The sequence below is a fragment of the Aythya ferina genome, assembly GCF_964211825.1.
Source record: "Aythya ferina genome assembly, chromosome: 37".
NCBI classification, from domain to species: Eukaryota; Metazoa; Chordata; class Aves; order Anseriformes; family Anatidae; genus Aythya; species Aythya ferina.
The window spans coordinates 453,777-472,094 of record NC_140334.1 but is presented as its reverse complement, the minus strand read 5'-3'; the positions used below and the strand labels follow the sequence as shown (position 1 = coordinate 472,094).

The following is an 18,318-nucleotide window of genomic DNA, read 5'->3' as shown; positions in this document are numbered from 1 at the left end:
AACCGAGGGGCACGCTGCGGTCTCCATAACAACGCCTCAGCGCTGCGACACGCCCCCTCGGGGCCGGGCGCGGGAAGGGCGCCACGGTCTCCATGGTAACGCCTCAGCGGAGCCCAGGCCACGCCCCCCTCGGGATCGCGCGCATGCGCAGAGCGGCGGAGGGAGCCTCGGTGAGGGGGGGGCAAAATGGCGGCGGGGGGCGATGGGGGGGACAGAAGGGAGGGGAGGGGTAGAGGGAAAGGGGAGGGGAAGGGAGAAAGGGAAAAAGGGGAGGGGAGAAAGTGAGGGAGGAGAGGGGAGGGGCTTCGGGCTACCAAGATGGCGGCCCCCTGAGGTCCCCGCAGGCCCCAAAATGGCGGCGCCCTCCCCAAGATGGCGCCCCCTCAGCCCAAAATCGAGTCTGTGCCCCCAGAATAATGGCTCCTGCCCCAGGAAGGCTGCGCCTCTCCCCAAATGGTGTCCTAATGCCAAAAGAGCTTTTCCTTCCCCAGGATAACAGCGGCTAGCCCAGGACAGAGGGGTCGCCCTTCCCAAAATGGCGTCCCAAACCCTCCCAAGGCAGCCGCGGCCTTCCCATGACGGCGTCCGTGCTCCAACATGGCGCCCCTTTTAGGGCACTCTCCCAAGATGGCGGCGGCCTCCCGAATGTGTTTTCCGTACACCAAGATGGCGCCACAGCCCCAGCTTATGGCTCCCTTCCAAGATGGCGCCGCGCTGTGTAACATTCCCTCCGTACCCCAAGATGGCGCCCTCCCCGACCCCTCCCCACATCCGGCCCCGCCCCAAGATGGCGCCGCCCTTCCCCTCCCTTTCCCAAGATGGCGGCGCCCAGCTCTCCCCCTTCCCCCGCTGCCCCCTCGGTCCCCGGAAGCTCCCCGGCGGCCCCGGCCCCGTCCCCGGCGGCGGCGGCGGCGGCGGAGGAAGAGGAGGAAGGGGAGGAAGGCGAGGAGGAGGAGGAGGAGGAGGAGGAGGAAGAGGAGTGGGGCGCGGGCTGCAGCGACGCGGAGCTGGAGGCGGGGGGCGGGGCCGAGGCCTGGGCCCCGCCCCCCGCCGACATCCGGCGCCTCTTCGAGCTCCTCGCGCGCCGCGCGGCCCCGCCCCCTCTCAGCGCCCCGCCCCGCCCCCGCCGCGCGCCAAGCCCCGCCCCCGCCCCGCCCCCCGCGGGGGGAGGGGCGGGGGAGGGGGAGGGGGAGGAAGGCGGCGGGGGGGGAGGGGGGGAGGGGGAGGGAGAGGGCGAGGAGGAGGAGAGGTGAGGGGGGGTAATTGGGGTGGGGGAGGGGCTAATTAGGGTAATTAGGGGGGTTATGGGGTGGGGGAGGCGCTAATTGGGGGGGTAATTGGGGTGGGGGAGGAGGAGAAATGAGGAGGGGCAATTAGTGGGGGGGCTAATTGGGGGGTAATCGGGGTAACAGGGGCTAATTGGAGGCTAATTGGGGCTGCGGGGTAATTAAGGGGGGTTAATTAAGAGCTTAATTTCCGGGGGGTTAATTGGGTGCTAAATGGTGTTAATTGGTGTTAATTGGTGTTAATTACCCCCCCCAGGCCGCCCCCCCCGACCGAGTTCGACTTCGAGGATGAGCCCCCGGCCCCCGAGGGGGGGCTCCTGGAGCGGCGCCGCCCCCCGGGTGAGTCCCAGGGGGGGGTCAGGGGGTGAAGGGGGGGGGGGGCAGCACCCAAGGGTGCCGCTGACCCCCCCGTCCCCCCCTTTAGGTGCGGGGGGGCGGCGGCGGCGGCGCGAGGCTCGGCTGGACAAGGTCCTGTCGGATCTGCAGCGGCACCGGCGCCTGGAGGAGCAGCTCCTCAGGGGGGGGGCGACCCCCGAGGGGGGGGCCACGGGGGGGGCGACCCCGGCCGGGACCCCCCCCAGCCAAAGGGACAGCCCCCCCCCCGCCGGGACCACCGGGACTGGGACCGGGCTGCTGCTGCGCCAGAGGAAGTGAGGGGAGGCGGAAAAGGGGGGGTCGGAACCAAAAGTGCAGGGTTTCGACCCAAAAGTGCGGCGTTTGGACACAAAAGGCAGCGTTTGGACGTGTATGGACTCAAAACTGCAGCATTTCAACCTCAAAATTCAGCATTTCGACTCAAAACTGCAGCGTTTCAACCCATAACTGTGGCATTTCGACCCCAAAAGGCAGCGTTTGGACCCAAAAAGCAGTTGGCGACTTGTGTTTTTTTATTGGGGGGGGGTCGGTGCTGCGGTGACCCCCCCAAGGACCCCAAAAGTCCCCCCAGGCCCCCCTCAGACCCCAAATTTCCCCAAAAATACCCCACCCCCCCCCCAGGACCCACAACCAGCCCCCAAATACCCCCCCCCGAGCCCTTCCCAAAGCCCCCAAATTCCCCTTTTTCCTCCCAAATCCTCCTGAAGCCCCCCAGGTGCCCCCCAGACCCCAAAAACCCACAATTTCCCCTCACCCCCCCCAGCCCCTCCCCCCCGTTCCTCTGACGTCACCGCCGTTGGTGGGCGGGGCTAGGGGGAAAGCGCGAGCCAATGGCGCTTGAGGGGCGGGGCGAGGAGCGGGAACCAATGAGGAGCGAGAGGGGCGGGGCCACACCGGGACCGGAAAAGCGAGGGGCGGGACTCTGTGCAGGTGGGCGGGCAGCCAATGGGAGCTTGGCGGCGGGCGCGGGGCATGCCGGGAGCCCTCATGTTGGGGGGGGCCGGCCGGGGATGAACGGCGCGGCCGAGGCCGAGCCCGGCGGCGGGGGGGGGGCGGGCGGCGGCTACCGGAGGCGGTACCGGGCCCTGAAACGGCGCCTGAAGCTGCTGCTCTACGTGAGGGGGGGAATTAGGGCATTAATTAGCACGGGGCGGGGTTAATTACCACGGGTGGGGGGCTAACTGGGCTGGGGGGGGCTTAAATGGGCTGGGGGGGGCCTGAAATGGGCCTGGGGGGGGTAATTAGATCGGGAGGGGGCTTAATTAACAAGAAGAGACCTTAATTAACCGTGGGGAGGCATTTATTAGCTGAAGTGGTCCTTAATTAGACGGGGGGGGTGGCTAGTTAGTGGGAGGGGGTCTTAATTGACCCGGGGGGAGGGTCTTAATTGAACGGGGGGGTATTAATTGGCCCCGAGGGGGGTTAATTAATGGGAAGATGGGCTTAATTAATTGGGGAGGGCTTAATTAAATGGAAGGGTGTGTTAATTAGCTGGTGGGGGGCTTAATTGACATGGGGGGGCCTTGATTAGCCCAGGGGGGAACTGATTTGACCCGGGATGGGGGAGTTAATTGACAGTGGGGGGGCTTTAATTAGACTGGGGGGGGCTTAATTGCATTGATTAGCTGAGGGGGGGTTAATTAACCCTAACGAACGCCCCCAGGAGCAGGAGTGCTTCCAGGAGGAGCTGCGCAGGGCCCAGCGGAGGCTGCTCCGGGTGTCCCGGGACAAGAGGTGAGGGGGGGACCCCAAAATGCCCCCCGAGCACCTCCAGAGAACCTAAAATCCCTCTAAACCCCCCCAAAATCCCACCCAGGGACCCCAAAATGCCCCTAACCCCCCCCAAATCCCCCCCAGCTACCTCCTGGACCGGCTGCTGCAGTACGAGCAGGTGGACGACGACTCCTCAGGTAGGGGGCCGCGAGGCCACGCCCCCCGTGATGTCACGCCCAATGACATCACACCCTCGTGACATCACAGCGCGTGACATCACGCTTGTGTGACGTCACTTCCCATGACATCACTCCCCGTGACGTCACGCCCTCTGATGTCACTTCCCCCCCCCAGACTCTGAGGCCACCGCTTCCTCCGACACCGATGGGGAGGGGCCAAAGGGGGCGGAGCCTCCCCTTAAAAGGTAAAGGGGGCGGGGCCGGCTGCCATTGGCTGTGCCAACACCCAACATGGCGCCCGCAGCCTCACCCCCTGCCCTGCCCCCACAGGAAGCGCAGCCCCACAGGGGGCGGAGCCTCACCCCCACCCAGCCTGGCCCCGCCCACTCCCTACCTGAGCTCGGTGAGTGCCCCGCCCCCTTTGAGGCCATGTCCTGAGTGGGCGTGGCCAACGTGTGGCCACACCCTCAGATCCAGCCCCCCACCCCCCCCTTTGGACCCGGGGGTGTGGCCACCTGGAGGCCCCGCCCCCTTTGGTGAGGTTGGGGGCGTGGCTTGTGGAGGCCCCGCCCCTGACCCCACCCCCTCCCCAGCTGGGCTCCCCCCCCTACAGCCCCTTCCCGGCCGAGTACCTCGCCCCTCCCCCGCGGGGGGGCCCCGCCCGCAGGGCCAAGGGGGGGCGGCGCCTGCAGGTAAGGGGGGGGGGGGCTAAAATTGGGGGGGGGACCCAAAAATGGGCCTGAAATAGGGGAGGGGGGTGCTAAAAATAGGGGAGGGGGGGCTGAAATGGGGGGAGCAGACCAAAAATGGGGGGGAGGGGGCAACATTTTGGGGGAGGGGCGGCCCTAAAAATAAAGGGAGGGAGCCCAAAATATTGGGGGGGGGTCTTAAAGTAGGGGGGGGGGCCTAAAGGGGGAAAGGGGGGGAGGGAGCACAAATACGGTGGAGGGGGGCCCAAAAATAGTGGTGTGGTCCCTAAAATGGGGGGGGGTCACCCTAAAAAGGGGGTCCCTAAAATGGGTGGCCTGACCCCAAACTCGTGTCCCCCCCCCAGCTCCCCGCCGCCCCCTCGCTGCCCTTCCGGGGGGTGGTGTCGGGCGGGGGGGGGGTTCCTCTTTCGGGGGTGCCCCCCCCCTCGCTGCCCCCCCCAGCGCCACCCCCGCCCGCGCCCCCCCCGGTGCCCAGCACGGTCCCGCGGCGCCTCCTGAGCGAGGGCAGCGGCGACGAGGCCGACGGGCTGGACGGCGACGACGAGCTCGTCATCGACATCCCCGACGGGCAATAAACGGCTGCCCCCCCCCCAAAAAAAAAACCCAAAAACAACAAAAAAAAAAAAACAAAGAAAATGAGATGGGCCTGGGGAGGGGGATGGGGGGGTGGGAGGGGGTATGGGGGGCTTGGGGGGGGTTAAAGGTGGAGTAAATTGGGATTTTGGGGGTTATGTGGGGGTACAAGGGGGTTATGGGGGGGATTTAGGGGGTTAAGGGGATTTGGGGGGGTCTTTTGGGGGGTTATATGGGGTATGGGGGGTATGGGGGGGTACGGGTGCTTATGGGGGTTCTAGGGGGGTTCAAGGTGGGCTAAATGGACATAGAGGGGGGTTATGGGGGATTAGAGGTGGTCTGTGAGGAGATTTGGGGTAATTTGGGAGGGCCCAAGGGGATTTGGGGGGGATTTAGGGGGCTAAGGGGGGATTTGGGGGGGTAATGGGGGGATTATGGGGGGCTGTCAGGGATTATCGGGGATTTTGGGGGCGTTGGGGGGGTCTCAGGGCGCTCCCTGAGAAGATCCGGGGGGTTTGGGGGGGTTCCAAGAGGCTGGGGGGGGGCGCGGGGCGATTTTGGGGCCGTTTCGGGGCTTTTTGGAGCCCGGGAGGGGCCCCAGGGGGGCGGGGCCACGTGCGGGGCTTTCACGTGCTGTGCATGCCGTCACGTGACTGCGAGGCCCCGCCCACCACCGCTGAATCTGCTGGCGCGATGACGTCACAGCCTTTCCCGTGACCACGCCCCCACCCCTCGCCGCCGCGAAGCCGAGCTCCGCCCACTCCCTTACAAACGTCACTTCCGGGGCGTGGCCGGGTTGCGCCACTCGGGTTTTTATTGGTTCCCGCGGCGCCGAACAAAGCCCCGGGGGGCGGGGCCGGGGAGGGGGCGGGGCTGAGAGGAAAGGGAGGGGCTGGGGGCGGGGCCTCTGCCCGCGCCCCGCCCCCTGCGCAGATTCCGCGGGGCTGCCGCTGGGCGGGGCCAGACCTGGAGGGGGCGGAGTCAGAGCAGACCAATAAGGTGGTTGGCTCGCTGACCCCGCCCACATCGCTGTGACCACGCCCCCAAAACAACTCCCGTCCTGGGGCTCCATCCCCTCCTCATAACCACGCCCCTTTCTGTAAGCCACGCCCACTTTCCATTGGCCCTTCCCTCAGTCCCGCCCCGTTCCAAGCCCCGCCCCTCTCCCATTAGCCCCGCCCCCTCTCAGACCCTGCCCCCTCCCTCTATCCCCACCCCATCCATCATCACCCCTCTCCCTGTAGCCCCGCCCCCTTTAGCCCCGCCCCCTTTAGCCCCGCCTCCTCCCTCTATCCCTGATCCCTCTACCCCACTTTCTCTTTATCCCCACCCCTTCCCTTTAGCCCCGCCCCTCTACCCCACCCTCTCCTTTTAGCCCCACCCCTTTCCCCTAGCCACGCCCCCTCCCTTGTCCCCGCCCCTCCCACCTGTGTCTCAGCGCAGCGGGGGCGGGGCCTGGGCGCCGTCGGGGGTGCCGGGGGGGTTGGGGGGCGTGGCGGGGGGCGGGGCGTGGGTCTGGAGGTGGCCGCTGAGCTGGGCGGGGGTCTTGCAGCTCACCCCACACAGCCGGCACTGCAGGCGCTCCGCGCGGGGGGCCGCCGCCCCGTGGTCCTTCACCGCGTGGACGCGAAGGTAGGCGGCCGTGGTGAACCCTGGGGGGCAATTGGAGGGGTGGGGGGCAGTTAGAGGGGATTTGGGGGGGTTATGGGAGGGTATCAGGGGGTTATGGGGGGTTATTGGGGGTTATGGGGGGTTATTGGGGGTTATGGGGGGTTATTGGGGGTTTGGGGGGGGTTATTGGGGGTCCTTCACCGCGTGCACGCGAAGGTAGGCGGCCGTGGTGAACCCTGGGGGGCAATTGGAGGGGTGGGGGGCAGTTAGAGGGGATTTGGGGGGGTTATGGGGGGGTATCAGGGGGTTATGGGGGGTTATTGAGGGGTTGGGGGGGGACTGGGGGGCATTATGAGGGGGTAGGGGGGGATTAGGGGGATACTTGGGGGGATTTGGGGGGGCACTGGGGGCTTATCAAGGGGTTGGGGGGCAAATGGGGGGGCTATGAGGGGGTTGGGGGTGGTTTAGGGGGCTCTGGGGGCTGGCAGGGAGGGGCGGAGCCCCAGGGAAGGGGGAGGAGCCCCAGGAGAGGGGGTGGAGCCACCCAGAGCCCTCCCACCTCTGTCCCAACCCAATAACCACACCCTGTGACCATAGCCCCGCCCCCTCCGTTTAGCCACACCCCCTCGTGTAACCCCGCCCACCTTTGTTGCAGAGGGCACACACATGACTGAGCCCCTGGCCCCATAACCCCGCCCCTTACCCCATAACCCCACCACATAGCCCCACCCCTAACCCCGCCCACCCCATTTAGCCCCGCCCCTTTGTCTAGCCCCGCCCACCTTTGTTGCAGAGCGCACACACGTGGCTGGGCCCTAGCCCCATAACCCCGCCCCTTTGCCCCATAACCCATCTCCATAGCCCCACCCCCTTTTCCTAACCCCGCCCCTAAACCCGCCCACTCATTTAGCCCCTCCCCCTTTGTCTAACCCCGCCCACCTTTGTTGCAGAGGGCACACACGTGGCTGGGCCCCTGGCCCTGTAACCCCTCCCCAGCCCCATAACCACCCCCCTACCCCACCCCCATAACCCCGCCCCCTTTCCCTAGCCCCTCCCCCAGCCCCGCCCCCTTCGTCTAGCCCCGCCCACCTTTGTTGCAGAGCTCACACACGTGGCTGGAGCAGGCCCACCCCAGCCCCATAACCGGGTCCCCTGCCCCATAACCCATCTCCATAGCCCCACCCCCTTCACTTAGCCCCTCCCCCAGCCCCGCCCCCTTTGTCTGGCCCCGCCCACCTTTGTTGCAGAGCGCGCAGACGTGGCTGGGCCCCTGGCCGTGCACCTTCATGTGGTCGGCGATGTAGGCGGCGCTGAGCATCTTCCCGCAGACGTGGCACGGCACCTTCTCCTCGTGCCGCACCGCGTGCGCGCGCAGACGGTCCTTGGTGGCGAACGCGGCCTCGCACGTCTGGGGGGACATGGGGATGGGGGGGGCTGGGGTGACCCTATAGGGATGGGGGGACCTAGAGGGATGGGGGGACCTATAGGGTCGTGGTATGGGGCTGGGCGCTGGGGCTGGGGCATGGGGCAGGGCTGGGGGGCCATGTGAGGCCATTTTGGGGCCGTTTGAGGGCTGTTTGGGGTGGTTTGGGGGCCGTTCGGGGACATTCAGGGACATTTTGGGGCTGTGTGGGGCCATTTGGAGCAGTTTTGGGGCTGTTTGGGGCCATTTGGGGCGGTTTTGGGGCCGTACCTCGCACTTGAAGGGCCGCTCCGTGGAGTGCACCTGGCGCACGTGGCTGTTGAGGTGGTCGGGGCTGCGGGAGAAACGGGGTGAGAACGGGGGATTTGGGGAAAACAGGGAAATCGGGGGGATAATGGGGGAAATATGGGGAAATTGAGGTCACAACGGGGGAAACTGGGGGAGAAACAGGGCAAAGTGGGGGAAAATATGGGGAAATTAGGGTCAAAATGGAGAAAAATGGGGGAAATCAGGGAAAAGGGGGGGAAATTGGAGGAAAAGAAGGGGAAATTGAGGGAAATTGGCATCAAAACACGGAAAAATGGAGGGAAAATGGGGGAAATTAGGGGGAGATAGGCATCAAAATGGAAAAGCGGGGGGGGAATGGGGGAAATCAGGGGAAAGTTGGGGAAAATGGGGTGAAATGGGACAGAAATGGGTCAACATGAGGCAAAATAAAATTCTACAATTGTGTGATTGTGTGATTCTGTGAAAACGGAGCAGAAATGGGTTAATACGAGGTGAAACGGGGCAGAAATGGGTCAATATGAGGTGAAATGGGACAGAAACGGGAAGGTTTGAGGGGAAATGGTGCAGAAATGAGGCAAAGTGAAGCAGAACTGGGTCAATATGAGGTAAAAAATGACGGAACTGCATCAATATGGGGTAAACCAGCACAGAAATGGGTCAATATGAGGTGAAATGGGGCAGAACCGTGTCAATACGAGGCAAAACGAAGCAGAAATGGGTTAGTATGAGGTAAAACAGGACAAAAATGGGTCAATATGAGATAAAGCAGCACAGAAACGGGTCAATATGAGACAAAATGAAGCAGAACCGGGTCAATATCAGGCAAGAGCACAGAACCGGGTCAATACGAGGCAAAACGGGACAGAACCAGGTCAATATGAGGCAAGATGAAGCAGAACTGGGTCAATATGAGGTGAAATGAAGCAGAAATGGGTCAATATGAGGTAAAACACAACAGAAATGGGTCATTATGAGGTAAAACAGGACAGAACCGGGTCAATGCGAGGCAAACCAGGACAGAACTGGGTCAATACAATGCAAAACAAGACAAAACCGGGTCAATATGAGGCAAAATGAAGCAGAAATGGGTCAATATGATGCAAAAGAGGACAGAACTGGGCCAATACAACGCAAAACAGGACGGACGTGGGTCAATACAAGGCAAACCAAGACAGAACTGGGCCGATATGAGGCAAAACAGGACAGAACCAGGCCAATACAAGGCAAAACAGGATGGACGTGGGTCATTATGATGCAAAACGAGACAGAAACGGGTCAATATGATGCAAAACAGGACAGAACCGGGCTGATATGAGGCAGGACAGGATGGAAACGGGTCAATACAAGGCAAAACAGGACAGAATCGGGCCAATATGAGGCAAAACAAGACAGAAATAGGTCAATACGATGCAAAACAGGATGGAATCGGGTCAATACGATGCAAAACAGGATGGATGTGGGTCATTATGAGGCAAAACAGGACGGAATCGGGTCGATACAGGGCAAACCAGCACAGATCCGGGCCGACGCGGGGCCGTACCGCGAGAAGCTCTTCCCGCAGTGGCTGCAGACGTAGGGCTTGTGCACGGCGCCCTCGTGGCAGCGCACGTGGTAGCTCATGCGGTCCTTGCGCTTGAAGCGCTGCTGGCACACGGGGCACTGGAAGGGCTTCTCGTCCGAGTGCGACAGCTTGTGGCGCTTCAGGTGGTACACGTCGCGGAACGCCTTGCCGCACATCTCGCACGCGTGGCTCTTCCTCGCCCGCTTGGCGCCGCCGCCGCCTCCTCCTCCTCCGCCGCCGCCGCCCCCGGCCGCGTCCAGGCCGGCCACGCTGAGCAGGCTGAGGGGCACCATGGTGGGCACGGCGCGGGGGGCGGCGGCGCGGCCGGGGGCGTGCGTGGCCTCGTGGCGCCGCAGGTTGTAGCCGTTCTTGAACTCCTTGGCGCACAGCGCGCAGATGTAGGGGCCTTTGCTCTTCGACTTGCGGGGGGCGGCCGCGGGGCTGGGGGCGCTCTGCGGGGCCGGGGGGGGGTTCTGCGGGGAGGCCTGGGGGGCGCCGGGGGGCTCCGGGGCGGGCGGGGGGGGCTTGAGGGCGGCCGGGTCCACGGTGGTGCCCGGGGGGGGGGCGTCGGGGCCCAGCACCGGGAGCAGCTCCACCGGCAGCGCCTCGGGGCCCGGGGGGGGGGGCGGGAGAGGGGCGGGAGGGGGGGGAGGGGGCGCGGGGGGGGCCGAGGGGGGGGCGGGGGGGGGGGGCGGCGGCCTGGGGGGGGGGAGGGGAGGGAGGGGGGGGAGAGGGGAGAAAGGGGGGGGAGAGGGGAAAGAGGGGGGGGGAGAGAGTCAGGCCACGCCCCTCCCGGCGTGGGGACACGCCCCCTTTACAAAGCCACGCCCCTTCATATAGCCACGCCCCCTTCTGTTTAGCCGCGCCCCTCATTACAGACCCCCCCCAACACTGGGACAATGCCCCCCCCATGGACATGCAGCCCTATAGGAAGCCACGCCCTTTAAGCGAGGCCACGCCCCCTTACGATAAACCGCGCCCCGTTCCGTATAACCACGCCCCTCCATGTAGCCACGCCCCCTCCCTAGAGACAGCCCCCTCCCTGCTCCCCCTCCATAGGCACCCCATGAGAAGCCACGCCCCCTCCTGTAAGCCACGCCCCTCGGTGAAAAGCCACGCCCGCACAGTGGAACCACGCCCCCTTCCGTTGACCACGCCCCCACGTTGTGGCCACGCCCCCTCCCCCGGGGATGGTCCCCTCTCCATAGACACGCACCCCGGGGTGAAGCCCCGCCCATTCCGTGAAGCCCCGCCCCCTCGGCGCCCGGTCCCACAAAGCAAAGCCCCGCCCCTTGCGATTAGCCACGCCCCTCCCCGCGGCCACAGGCCCCTAGAGAAAGCCCCACCCCCTCCGCGAAGCCCCGCCCACACCCCTATGCCCCGCCCCTCGCTGCTCCCGCACCCCCGCCGCGAGGCCCCGCCCCCTCCGCGACAAGCCCCGCCCCCTCACCGGCTCCACACCCCTCTGCATAGCCCCGCCCCTTTCACCAAACCCCTCCCTCCTCGCGGCCCCGCCCCCCTAAGCCCCGCCCATCAGGCCCCACCCACACGCCCCGCCCACGAAGCCCCGCCCACACCCCAAGCCCCGCCCACACTCAAGCCCCGCCCACGCCCCGCCCCCTCCACAAACCCCTCTTCGCTAAGCCCCGCCCCTCCTCCCCAAGCCCCTCCCCCCTCCCCAAGCCCCGCCCGGCGCGGGGGGGGAACAAAACCCCCGCCCCCCCCCCTCCGGGCCCCGCCCCGCCCCTCACAAGCCCCGCCCCCTCCAAGCCCCGCCCCCCTCCGGGCGGTGGGCGGGGCCTGACCTGGAAGATGAAGCTGCTCCAGCTGCCCGCGTCCATGGCGCTCGGGCGGGAGGGGCGGGGGGAGCGGGCGCGGCGCGCGCCGCCGCTGATTGGCTCCGGCCCCGCCCCGCCCGCAGCTGATTGGCCGCCGCCGCCCGCCGCGCCCCCGCCCCTCGCGGCCCCCTCCCGCCGCCCGCCGCCGGGGCCCCCGCGCACAAAATGGCGGCGGCGGCGCCGCCCCCCGCGGGCCCGGCCGGCACCATTGGGGCGGGGGGCGCCGTGACGACAGCCCCCCCCCCACCCCCACCCCCGCCCCCTCCCCTCCCCTCCGCTCCTCCCCCCACACCCCCCCAGCCGCTTGGTACGGCCCGGGGCTCGCCGGCAGCGCCGCCCGCCAACGCCGCGGCCTCCAAAAGGGCCCCGGGGGGGTCGGGGGGGTCTGGGGGGCTCGGGGAGGTGCGGGGGGGTCCCGGGGGTGTGGGTGGGGTGCGGGGTTTTGGGGAGAATTCGGGGGTTTTGGGGGTTTTATCGGGGCGGGGGGCGCAGGCCCCTCTCAGGGGGAGCGCGGTTGCCATGGAGACGACGGGGAGGGAGGGGGAGGCCGCACGGTTGCCATGGAGACGGAGCGGGAAGGCGGGAGGGAGGGAGCAGGGCAGGCCGCGCGGTTGCCATGGCGACGGGCGGGCGGGCAGCGCGCCGATTGGCTGCCGCCGGGGAGAGGCGCGAAAGCGGGCGCCTCCCCGCCGGCCACGCCCCCTTTTCGCAGGCCACGCCCCCCGCTCTTCCCGCCCTTTTGGCCGTGAGGCGCCGCCGCCATCTTGGGCGCTGAGGCAGCGGCGGGCGCGGTTCCCCCCTGCGGCCCCGGCCCCGATTCCGCCCGTTTTTCCCCCAAATTCCGCCCGATTTCCCCGGTTTTCTCCCCGATTCCCCCCTCAGCGGGAGGCCCAGGGCAGCAGGCGGCGGCGCAGCTCCTTGGCCAGCAGCTCCCGCTCGCGGCTGCCGCCCTCCAGCAGCGCCCGGTTCTCCTGCGCCCTTCGTGCCAGGTAGGGCAGCGCCGCCTCCGGGGGCCCGAACGGCACCGACTTGTACACCAGGAACCCCGCCCGGCCTGCCCAGGGGGGCACCGTGACACGGGGGGGGGACGAGGCCCACAGGGGAGCCCCGAAAAGCCCAGGCCGGGGGGGAGAAACCCCCCGGGAGACACGAAAACCCCGTGGGGGGGGGGAAATCCATGAAAGGGGGCCCAAAAGTGCAGTAAGGGGACCCAGAACCCCCAAAAGGAGCCCTAAAATCCCATTTGGGGGACCCAAGACCCCAAAAGACCCCATTGGGAGCCCCAGAATCCTGTCTGGGGGACCCAAAACCCCATTGGAAACCCCAAAAACCCCAAAAGGAGCCCCAAAATCCCATTGGAGGGACCCAAAATCCCAAAAGGGGACCCAGAACCCCAAGGGGGAGCCCCCCAGACCGTTTAAGGACCCCCCAGAGCCCCCTGAACCCCCTTGAGGAGCCCCAAAATCCCCTTTAGGAGCCCCCAACCCCCCCTCAGGACCCCCGCAGACCCCAAACCACCTCCCCGGACCCCAAAATCCCCCCAAAATGCCCCCAAATCCCCCCAAAAAGCCCCGTACCCAGCACCAGTGAGATGTGGTCGCCCATCCCCAGCAGCTGCCCGAAGCACACGGCGCCGTCCCGCGGCACCCCCAGCTCCTCCATCCTGCGGCAAACCCCCCAGTTAATTAATTAACCCCCCAATTAGCGCCCCAGGGGGCTAATTACCCCCCCAATGCCCTAATTACCGCCCAATTGCCCCCCACCACCCCCATAACCCCCCATTTGCCCCCCATTCCCCCCCCAAATCCCCCCCACGCCCCCCAGCTCCCCCCCCAGGGGCTCGCTGCCCCCCCAATTACCCCCCCGCGCTAATTACCCCGCTAATTACCCCACCTGCGTGCGGCGAGCTGCACGGAGCCCTCGTTGTGGGTGGCCACCATCAGCTCCAGGCCCTCCCCGTGCGTCAGCGCCAGCTCCAGGCACTGCGCGTAGCTGGGGGGCGATTTGGGGTCAGATCAGGGGATTTGGGGGCTTGGGGGTGTTTTGGGGCCCTTTTGGGGTTTTGGGGCTCTTCTGGGGCCCTTTCAGGTCCCTTTTGTGTGGTTTTGGGCCCTTTTGTGTCCATTTTGGGATTTTTTTTGGGGTACTGCAGCCCTTTTGGAGGTTTTTTGGGGTCCCTTTTGGGTTTTTGGGGGACCTTTTTGGTGTTTCTTGTCCCTTTTGGGGTTTTGGGGGGCTCTTTTGAGGTTTTTAATCTTTTTTGGTGCCCTTTGCGGCTCTTTTGGGGTCCCTTTTGGTGTTTTGCGGCTCTTCTGGGTCCCTTTTGGGGTCATTATGGTGTTTTTGGGATCCACTGTAGGGATTTTGGGTCCCTTTTGGTCCCTTTATATCCCTTATGGGGTCCCTTTTGGGTTCCTTTTGGTATTTTGGGGTCCCTTTTGGGTATTTTTGGTCCCTTTTTGGGTGTTTTTGGTCCCTTTTAGGGTCTCTTTGGGGTGTTCTGGGGGTCCCTGTTGTTCTTTTTGGGTCCCTTTTGTTGTTTTTGGGGTTCCTTTTGGGTGTTTTTGGTCCCTTTTTGGGTCCCTTTAGGGGTTCTTGGGGTCCCTTTTGGGTGTTTTTGGTCCCTTTTAGGGTCCCTGATGTTCTTTTTGGGGTCCCTGTTGTTTTTGGGGTCCTTCTGTCCTTTTTGGGGTTCCCACCTGTGGTCGGTGTGCTGGGGGGTGTCCATGGCGGTTCCCCGCCCCCTCTCGTGCTGCAGGTACGCCCCCCGCACCAGCTTCAGCCCCACCGCGGCCCCCAGGCGGCGCGCGCGGCTCAGCACCCGCTGCAGGTCCTGCACCGCGTCCTGCTCGGGCGGACCCACGGGTGACGGCCTGCCCCACAGCGGGGAGCCCTGCCCCACAGCGGGGCGTCCTGACCCATAACTAATGGCCTGCCCCATAGCGGGGTGCCCTGCCCCATAGCGGGGTGTCCTGCCCCATAGCGGGGCGTCCTGACCCATAGCTGACACCCTGACCCACAGCCCTGACCCACAGCGGGGCGTCCTGACCCATAGCGGGGTGTCCTGCCCCATAACTAATGGCCTGACCCATAAACAACAGCCTGACCCACAGCCCTGACCCATAACCAATGGCCTGCCCCACAGCTAAACACCCAGCCCCACATCCTGCCCCATATCCCAGCCCCATGGCACCCCACACCCTGCCCCACATCACCCCATATCACCCCCCAGACCTCCCTGCCCCACAGACCCTGAGGTATGCCTGCTGCGTGTCCCAGCCCCACACACCCCACACACCCCACACACCCCACACCCTGCCCCACATGTCCCTGCCCCACAGACCCTGAGGTAGGCCTGCTGCGTGTCCCAGCCCCACACACCCCACACCCTGCCCCACACCTCCCTGCCCCACAGACCCTGAGGTAGGCCTGCTGCGTGTGCCAGACCCAGGCCGTGCCCCGGTTGTGCCGCGCCATCAGCGCCAGCCCCAGCAGCGTCAGCGCCGCCCGCAGCTCGCTCTGCTCCGCGTCCAGCAGCACCCGCACCCCGCGGGACACCGCCTCCTGCGGCACAGACAGGGGCAGACCCACACTTGGGGGGCAGACCCAGAGATAGGGGGCAGACCCATAGCAGGAGACCCACAGGTAGGGGGGAGACCCATAGGGAGAGACCCAGAGACAGGGGGCAGGGACACAGATGGATAGGGGATGGGGACACTGCCATGGGGCCACTTGTGGGGCAGACCACCTGCTATAGGGCAGCCCCACTGCTATGGGTCCCCCCCAATCTATAGGGCACCCCCCCGCCATGGGTGCCCCCCCCCACCCATGGGTGCCCCCCTCACCGCCGCCACCCTGTCGAGGCGCTGCAGTGCGGCCCCCAGCTGGGCGTTGTCGTCCGGGCTCAGGCACGAGAAGGACGGAGCCTGGGGGGGGAGAGCGTGGGGCAATGTGGGGTGCTATGGGGCAGCTGTGGGGTGTCTGTGGGGTGTCTGTGGGGTGTCTGTGGGGTGTTAGAGGGTGGCTATGGGGCGCTGTGCAGCAGCTATGGGGTGCTATAGGGTGTTATGGGGTGGCTATGGGGCACTATGGGGTGCTGTGGGGCACTATGGAGTGCTGTGGGGCACTATGGGGCAGCTATAGGGCAGCTATAGGGCAGCCATGGGGTGCTATGGGGCAGCTATAGGGCAGCCATGGGGCGCTATGGGGCAGCCATGGGGCGCCGTGGGGCTCACCTCGCCCCCCATGACGGCCACGACCCTCTCCTCACTCAGCTCCGTGCCCGGCTCCTGCAGCCGCTGCGACAGCGTCTCCTGGGGGGCCGCGTGGGGTCAGCCCGGGGCTGCCCCACACTTATGGGGCTCACCCCACACTTGTGGGTCTGCCCCCCACTGGTGGGGCCGTACTCACGCAGAGCCGGGCGCTCATCAGCGCCGTCACCTTCAGCTGCATCATCGGCCGCGGCCCCGTCCCCGCCGCCAGCCCCACACCCGACAGCGCCGCGCGGGCGTTGGCCTCCAGCCCCTGCTCCCTGCGGGGACACCGCGACCCACAGCGACCCATAGGGACCCATGGCTGCCCCATAGCGACCCATAGAGACCCATAGAGACCCCACAGAGATCCATAGAGACCCACAGCGACCCATAAAGACCCACAGAGCCCCTATAGAGACCCCCAGAAACCCCATAGAGCCTCATAGCGACCCATAGAGACCCCATAGGGCCCCATAGCGACCCATAGGGACCCCATAGAGACCCCATAGAGACTCATAGGGACCCACAGCGACCCATAGGGACCCATGGCTGCCCCATAGCGACCCATAGAGACCCATAGAGACCCCATAGAGACTCATAGGGACCCACAGCGACCCATAGGGACCCATGGCTGCCCCATAGCGACCCATAGAGACCCATAGAGACCCCATAGAGACCCATAGGGACCCACAGCGACCCATAGGGACCCATGGCTGCCCCATAGCGACCCATAGAGACCCATAGAGACCCCACAGAGATCCATAGAGACCCACAGCGACCCATAAAGACCCATAGAGCCCCTATAGAGACCCCCAGAAACCCCATAGAGCCTCATAGCGACCCATAGAGACCCCATAGGGCCCCATAGCGACCCATAGGGACCCCATAGAGATCCACAGAGACCCCATAGAGCCCCATAGCGACCCATAGAGGCCCCACAGAGACCCCATAGCGACCCATAACTGCCCCATAGCAACCCATAGGGACCCATAGAGACCCAAAGGGACCCATAGAGACCCCATAGAGATCCATAGAGCCCCTATAGAGACCCCCAGAAACCCCACAGCACCCCATAGAGACCCCAAAGAGAACCATAAAGACCCATAGAGACCTCATAGGGCCCCATAGAGATCCACAGAGACCCCATAGGGACCCATAGCGACCCATAGCACCCCATGGCTGCCCCCCAGCCCACCCCGCATGGTGCCCCACACCCACCCCACACCCCCCAGCCCCTACCCGCGGTGCTGCCCCTCGTCCTCGCTGGGCAGGGCGAGCAGCGGGCGCAGCCCCAGGTCCCGCAGGCGCTGGGCCGTGGCCTGCAGCTGCCGGGGGGAGTCGCCCCCCACGAAGTGGCCGTACACCGAGCCCCGCAGCGCCCAGCCCCACACGCGGCCCCCCAGCACCCGCCGAGACACCCGCAGCACCTGGGGGCGGGGGGCAGGGGGTGACCCACAGGGACGTGGGGTCGGGAAGGGGTCAGGGGTAAGGCTCTGCCCCATAGCGCTGCGGGGTGTGTGGGGGGAAAGGGGCTGCCCCATAGAGCTGTGGGGTGGGGAAGGGGTCGGGCTGCCCCATAGCACTATGGGGTGGGGAACACAGGGCTCAATCCCTGCCCCGTAGAGCTATGGGGTGAGGAAGGGCTGAACCCCTGACCCCCAGCGCTATGGGGCAGCCCCCCACCCCCGCCCTCTGCCCTATAGCGCTATGGGGCAGGGTGCCGTTGTCCCTCACCGTCTCGGCGTGCTGCCCCACGGCCGGCACCGCGCAGAGCCTCAGCACCAGCAGCGCCCGCGCCAGCTCCCAGCTGCTGCGGGCCCCCAGCGCCGCCCCCCCCCCGAAATCCAGGGGGGCGCTTGGGGGGCAGCGGGCCGCGGGGCGCCGTGGGGCACCCCATAGCGCGGCCGCCCCCCGGGGGGCTCGGCGCAGCAAGGCCGGGGGCAGCATGGGGCTGGGGGGGGTGGCGGGGCTGTGGGGCTGCCCCATAAGTAGCCCCCCCCGGGGTCACTCATTAACCCAGCCCCGCACGGGTCACTGGAGGGGCTCGGCCCCACGGCGGGGGGGCTCCTGTGGGGCAGGGGGCGAAGGGCGAAGGGCGAGGGGGTGGTTGGGGGGTGGGACCCATAGTGGAGCTGGGGGGGGGGGCAGAGCAGGGCAGTGTGTGGGGCAGGAGAGCATGTGGGGCTGGGCCCCATAGCAGAGCAATGTGTGGGGCAGGAGCCCTCTGTGCCCCCCAACCCCATTCTGTGGGGCAGGAGTCCCCCCAGCCCATTCCCTGTGCCCCACAGCGAGCCCACTTGTGGGGCAGGACCCTCTGTGCCCCACAACCCCTGCTCAGTGGGGCAGAGCCCCCCATAACCCCACACCCCTGCTATGGGTCAGACCCCCAGCTATGGGTCAGAGCCCTTGTTATGGGGCAGAGCCCCTGCGGAGCCCCACCCCCCTCGCTATGGGGCAGAGGCCCCCATAAACCCATGCCCCCTGTTATGGGGCAGAGCCCCATAACCC

At 66.2% G+C, this 18,318-nt stretch overlaps 4 protein-coding genes across 5 annotated transcripts; 2 read left to right on the top strand and 2 right to left on the bottom strand.

Moving 5' to 3' along the window:
• Positions 1-14: 14 nt before the first annotated feature.
• PAGR1 (PAXIP1 associated glutamate rich protein 1) lies at positions 15-2,151 on the top strand. Of its 2 annotated transcripts, XM_084502228.1 has the most exons (4): positions 15-170; positions 492-1,249; positions 1,543-1,625; positions 1,711-2,151. In XM_084502228.1, exons 2-4 carry the CDS (start codon positions 819-821, stop codon positions 1,938-1,940), a joined length of 744 nt encoding a protein of 247 aa, XP_084358354.1. In that variant the 5' UTR covers positions 15-170; positions 492-818; the 3' UTR covers positions 1,941-2,151. The 2 variants fall into 2 exon arrangements, with proteins under 2 accessions (XP_084358354.1, XP_084358353.1); XM_084502227.1 differs by lacking the exon at positions 15-170 and having other exon boundaries at positions 325-1,249.
• A 502-nt stretch (positions 2,152-2,653) lies between these two features.
• Positions 2,654-4,899, top strand: INO80E (INO80 complex subunit E). The gene is made up of 7 exons (XM_084502223.1): positions 2,654-2,776; positions 3,325-3,395; positions 3,519-3,571; positions 3,729-3,798; positions 3,884-3,956; positions 4,147-4,245; positions 4,608-4,899. The coding sequence occupies exons 1-7, from the start codon at positions 2,672-2,674 to the stop codon at positions 4,836-4,838; spliced, it is 702 nt and encodes a 233-aa protein (XP_084358349.1). The 5' UTR covers positions 2,654-2,671; the 3' UTR covers positions 4,839-4,899.
• Positions 4,900-5,627: 728 nt separating this feature from the next.
• LOC311426054 (POZ (BTB) and AT hook-containing zinc finger 1-like) lies at positions 5,628-11,781 on the bottom strand. The gene is made up of 6 exons (XM_084502173.1): positions 11,525-11,781; positions 9,699-10,418; positions 8,141-8,204; positions 7,684-7,855; positions 6,264-6,488; positions 5,628-5,802 (listed from the first exon to the last, which is right to left on the bottom strand). Exons 1-5 carry the CDS (start codon positions 11,764-11,766, stop codon positions 6,271-6,273), a joined length of 1,416 nt encoding a protein of 471 aa, XP_084358299.1. The 5' UTR covers positions 11,767-11,781; the 3' UTR covers positions 5,628-5,802; positions 6,264-6,270.
• A 531-nt stretch (positions 11,782-12,312) lies between these two features.
• On the bottom strand, positions 12,313-17,796 carry LOC311426120 (hydroxyproline dehydrogenase-like; the record flags this gene model as incomplete). The annotated part of the gene is made up of 10 exons (XM_084502290.1): positions 12,313-13,004; positions 13,135-13,220; positions 13,451-13,549; positions 14,257-14,430; positions 14,958-15,274; positions 15,403-15,483; positions 15,793-15,870; positions 15,968-16,088; positions 17,050-17,237; positions 17,494-17,796. The coding sequence occupies 10 exons, from the start codon at positions 17,794-17,796 to the stop codon at positions 12,436-12,438; spliced, it is 2,016 nt and encodes a 671-aa protein (XP_084358416.1). The 3' UTR covers positions 12,313-12,435.
• Between the last annotated feature and the right edge of the window lie 522 nt (positions 17,797-18,318).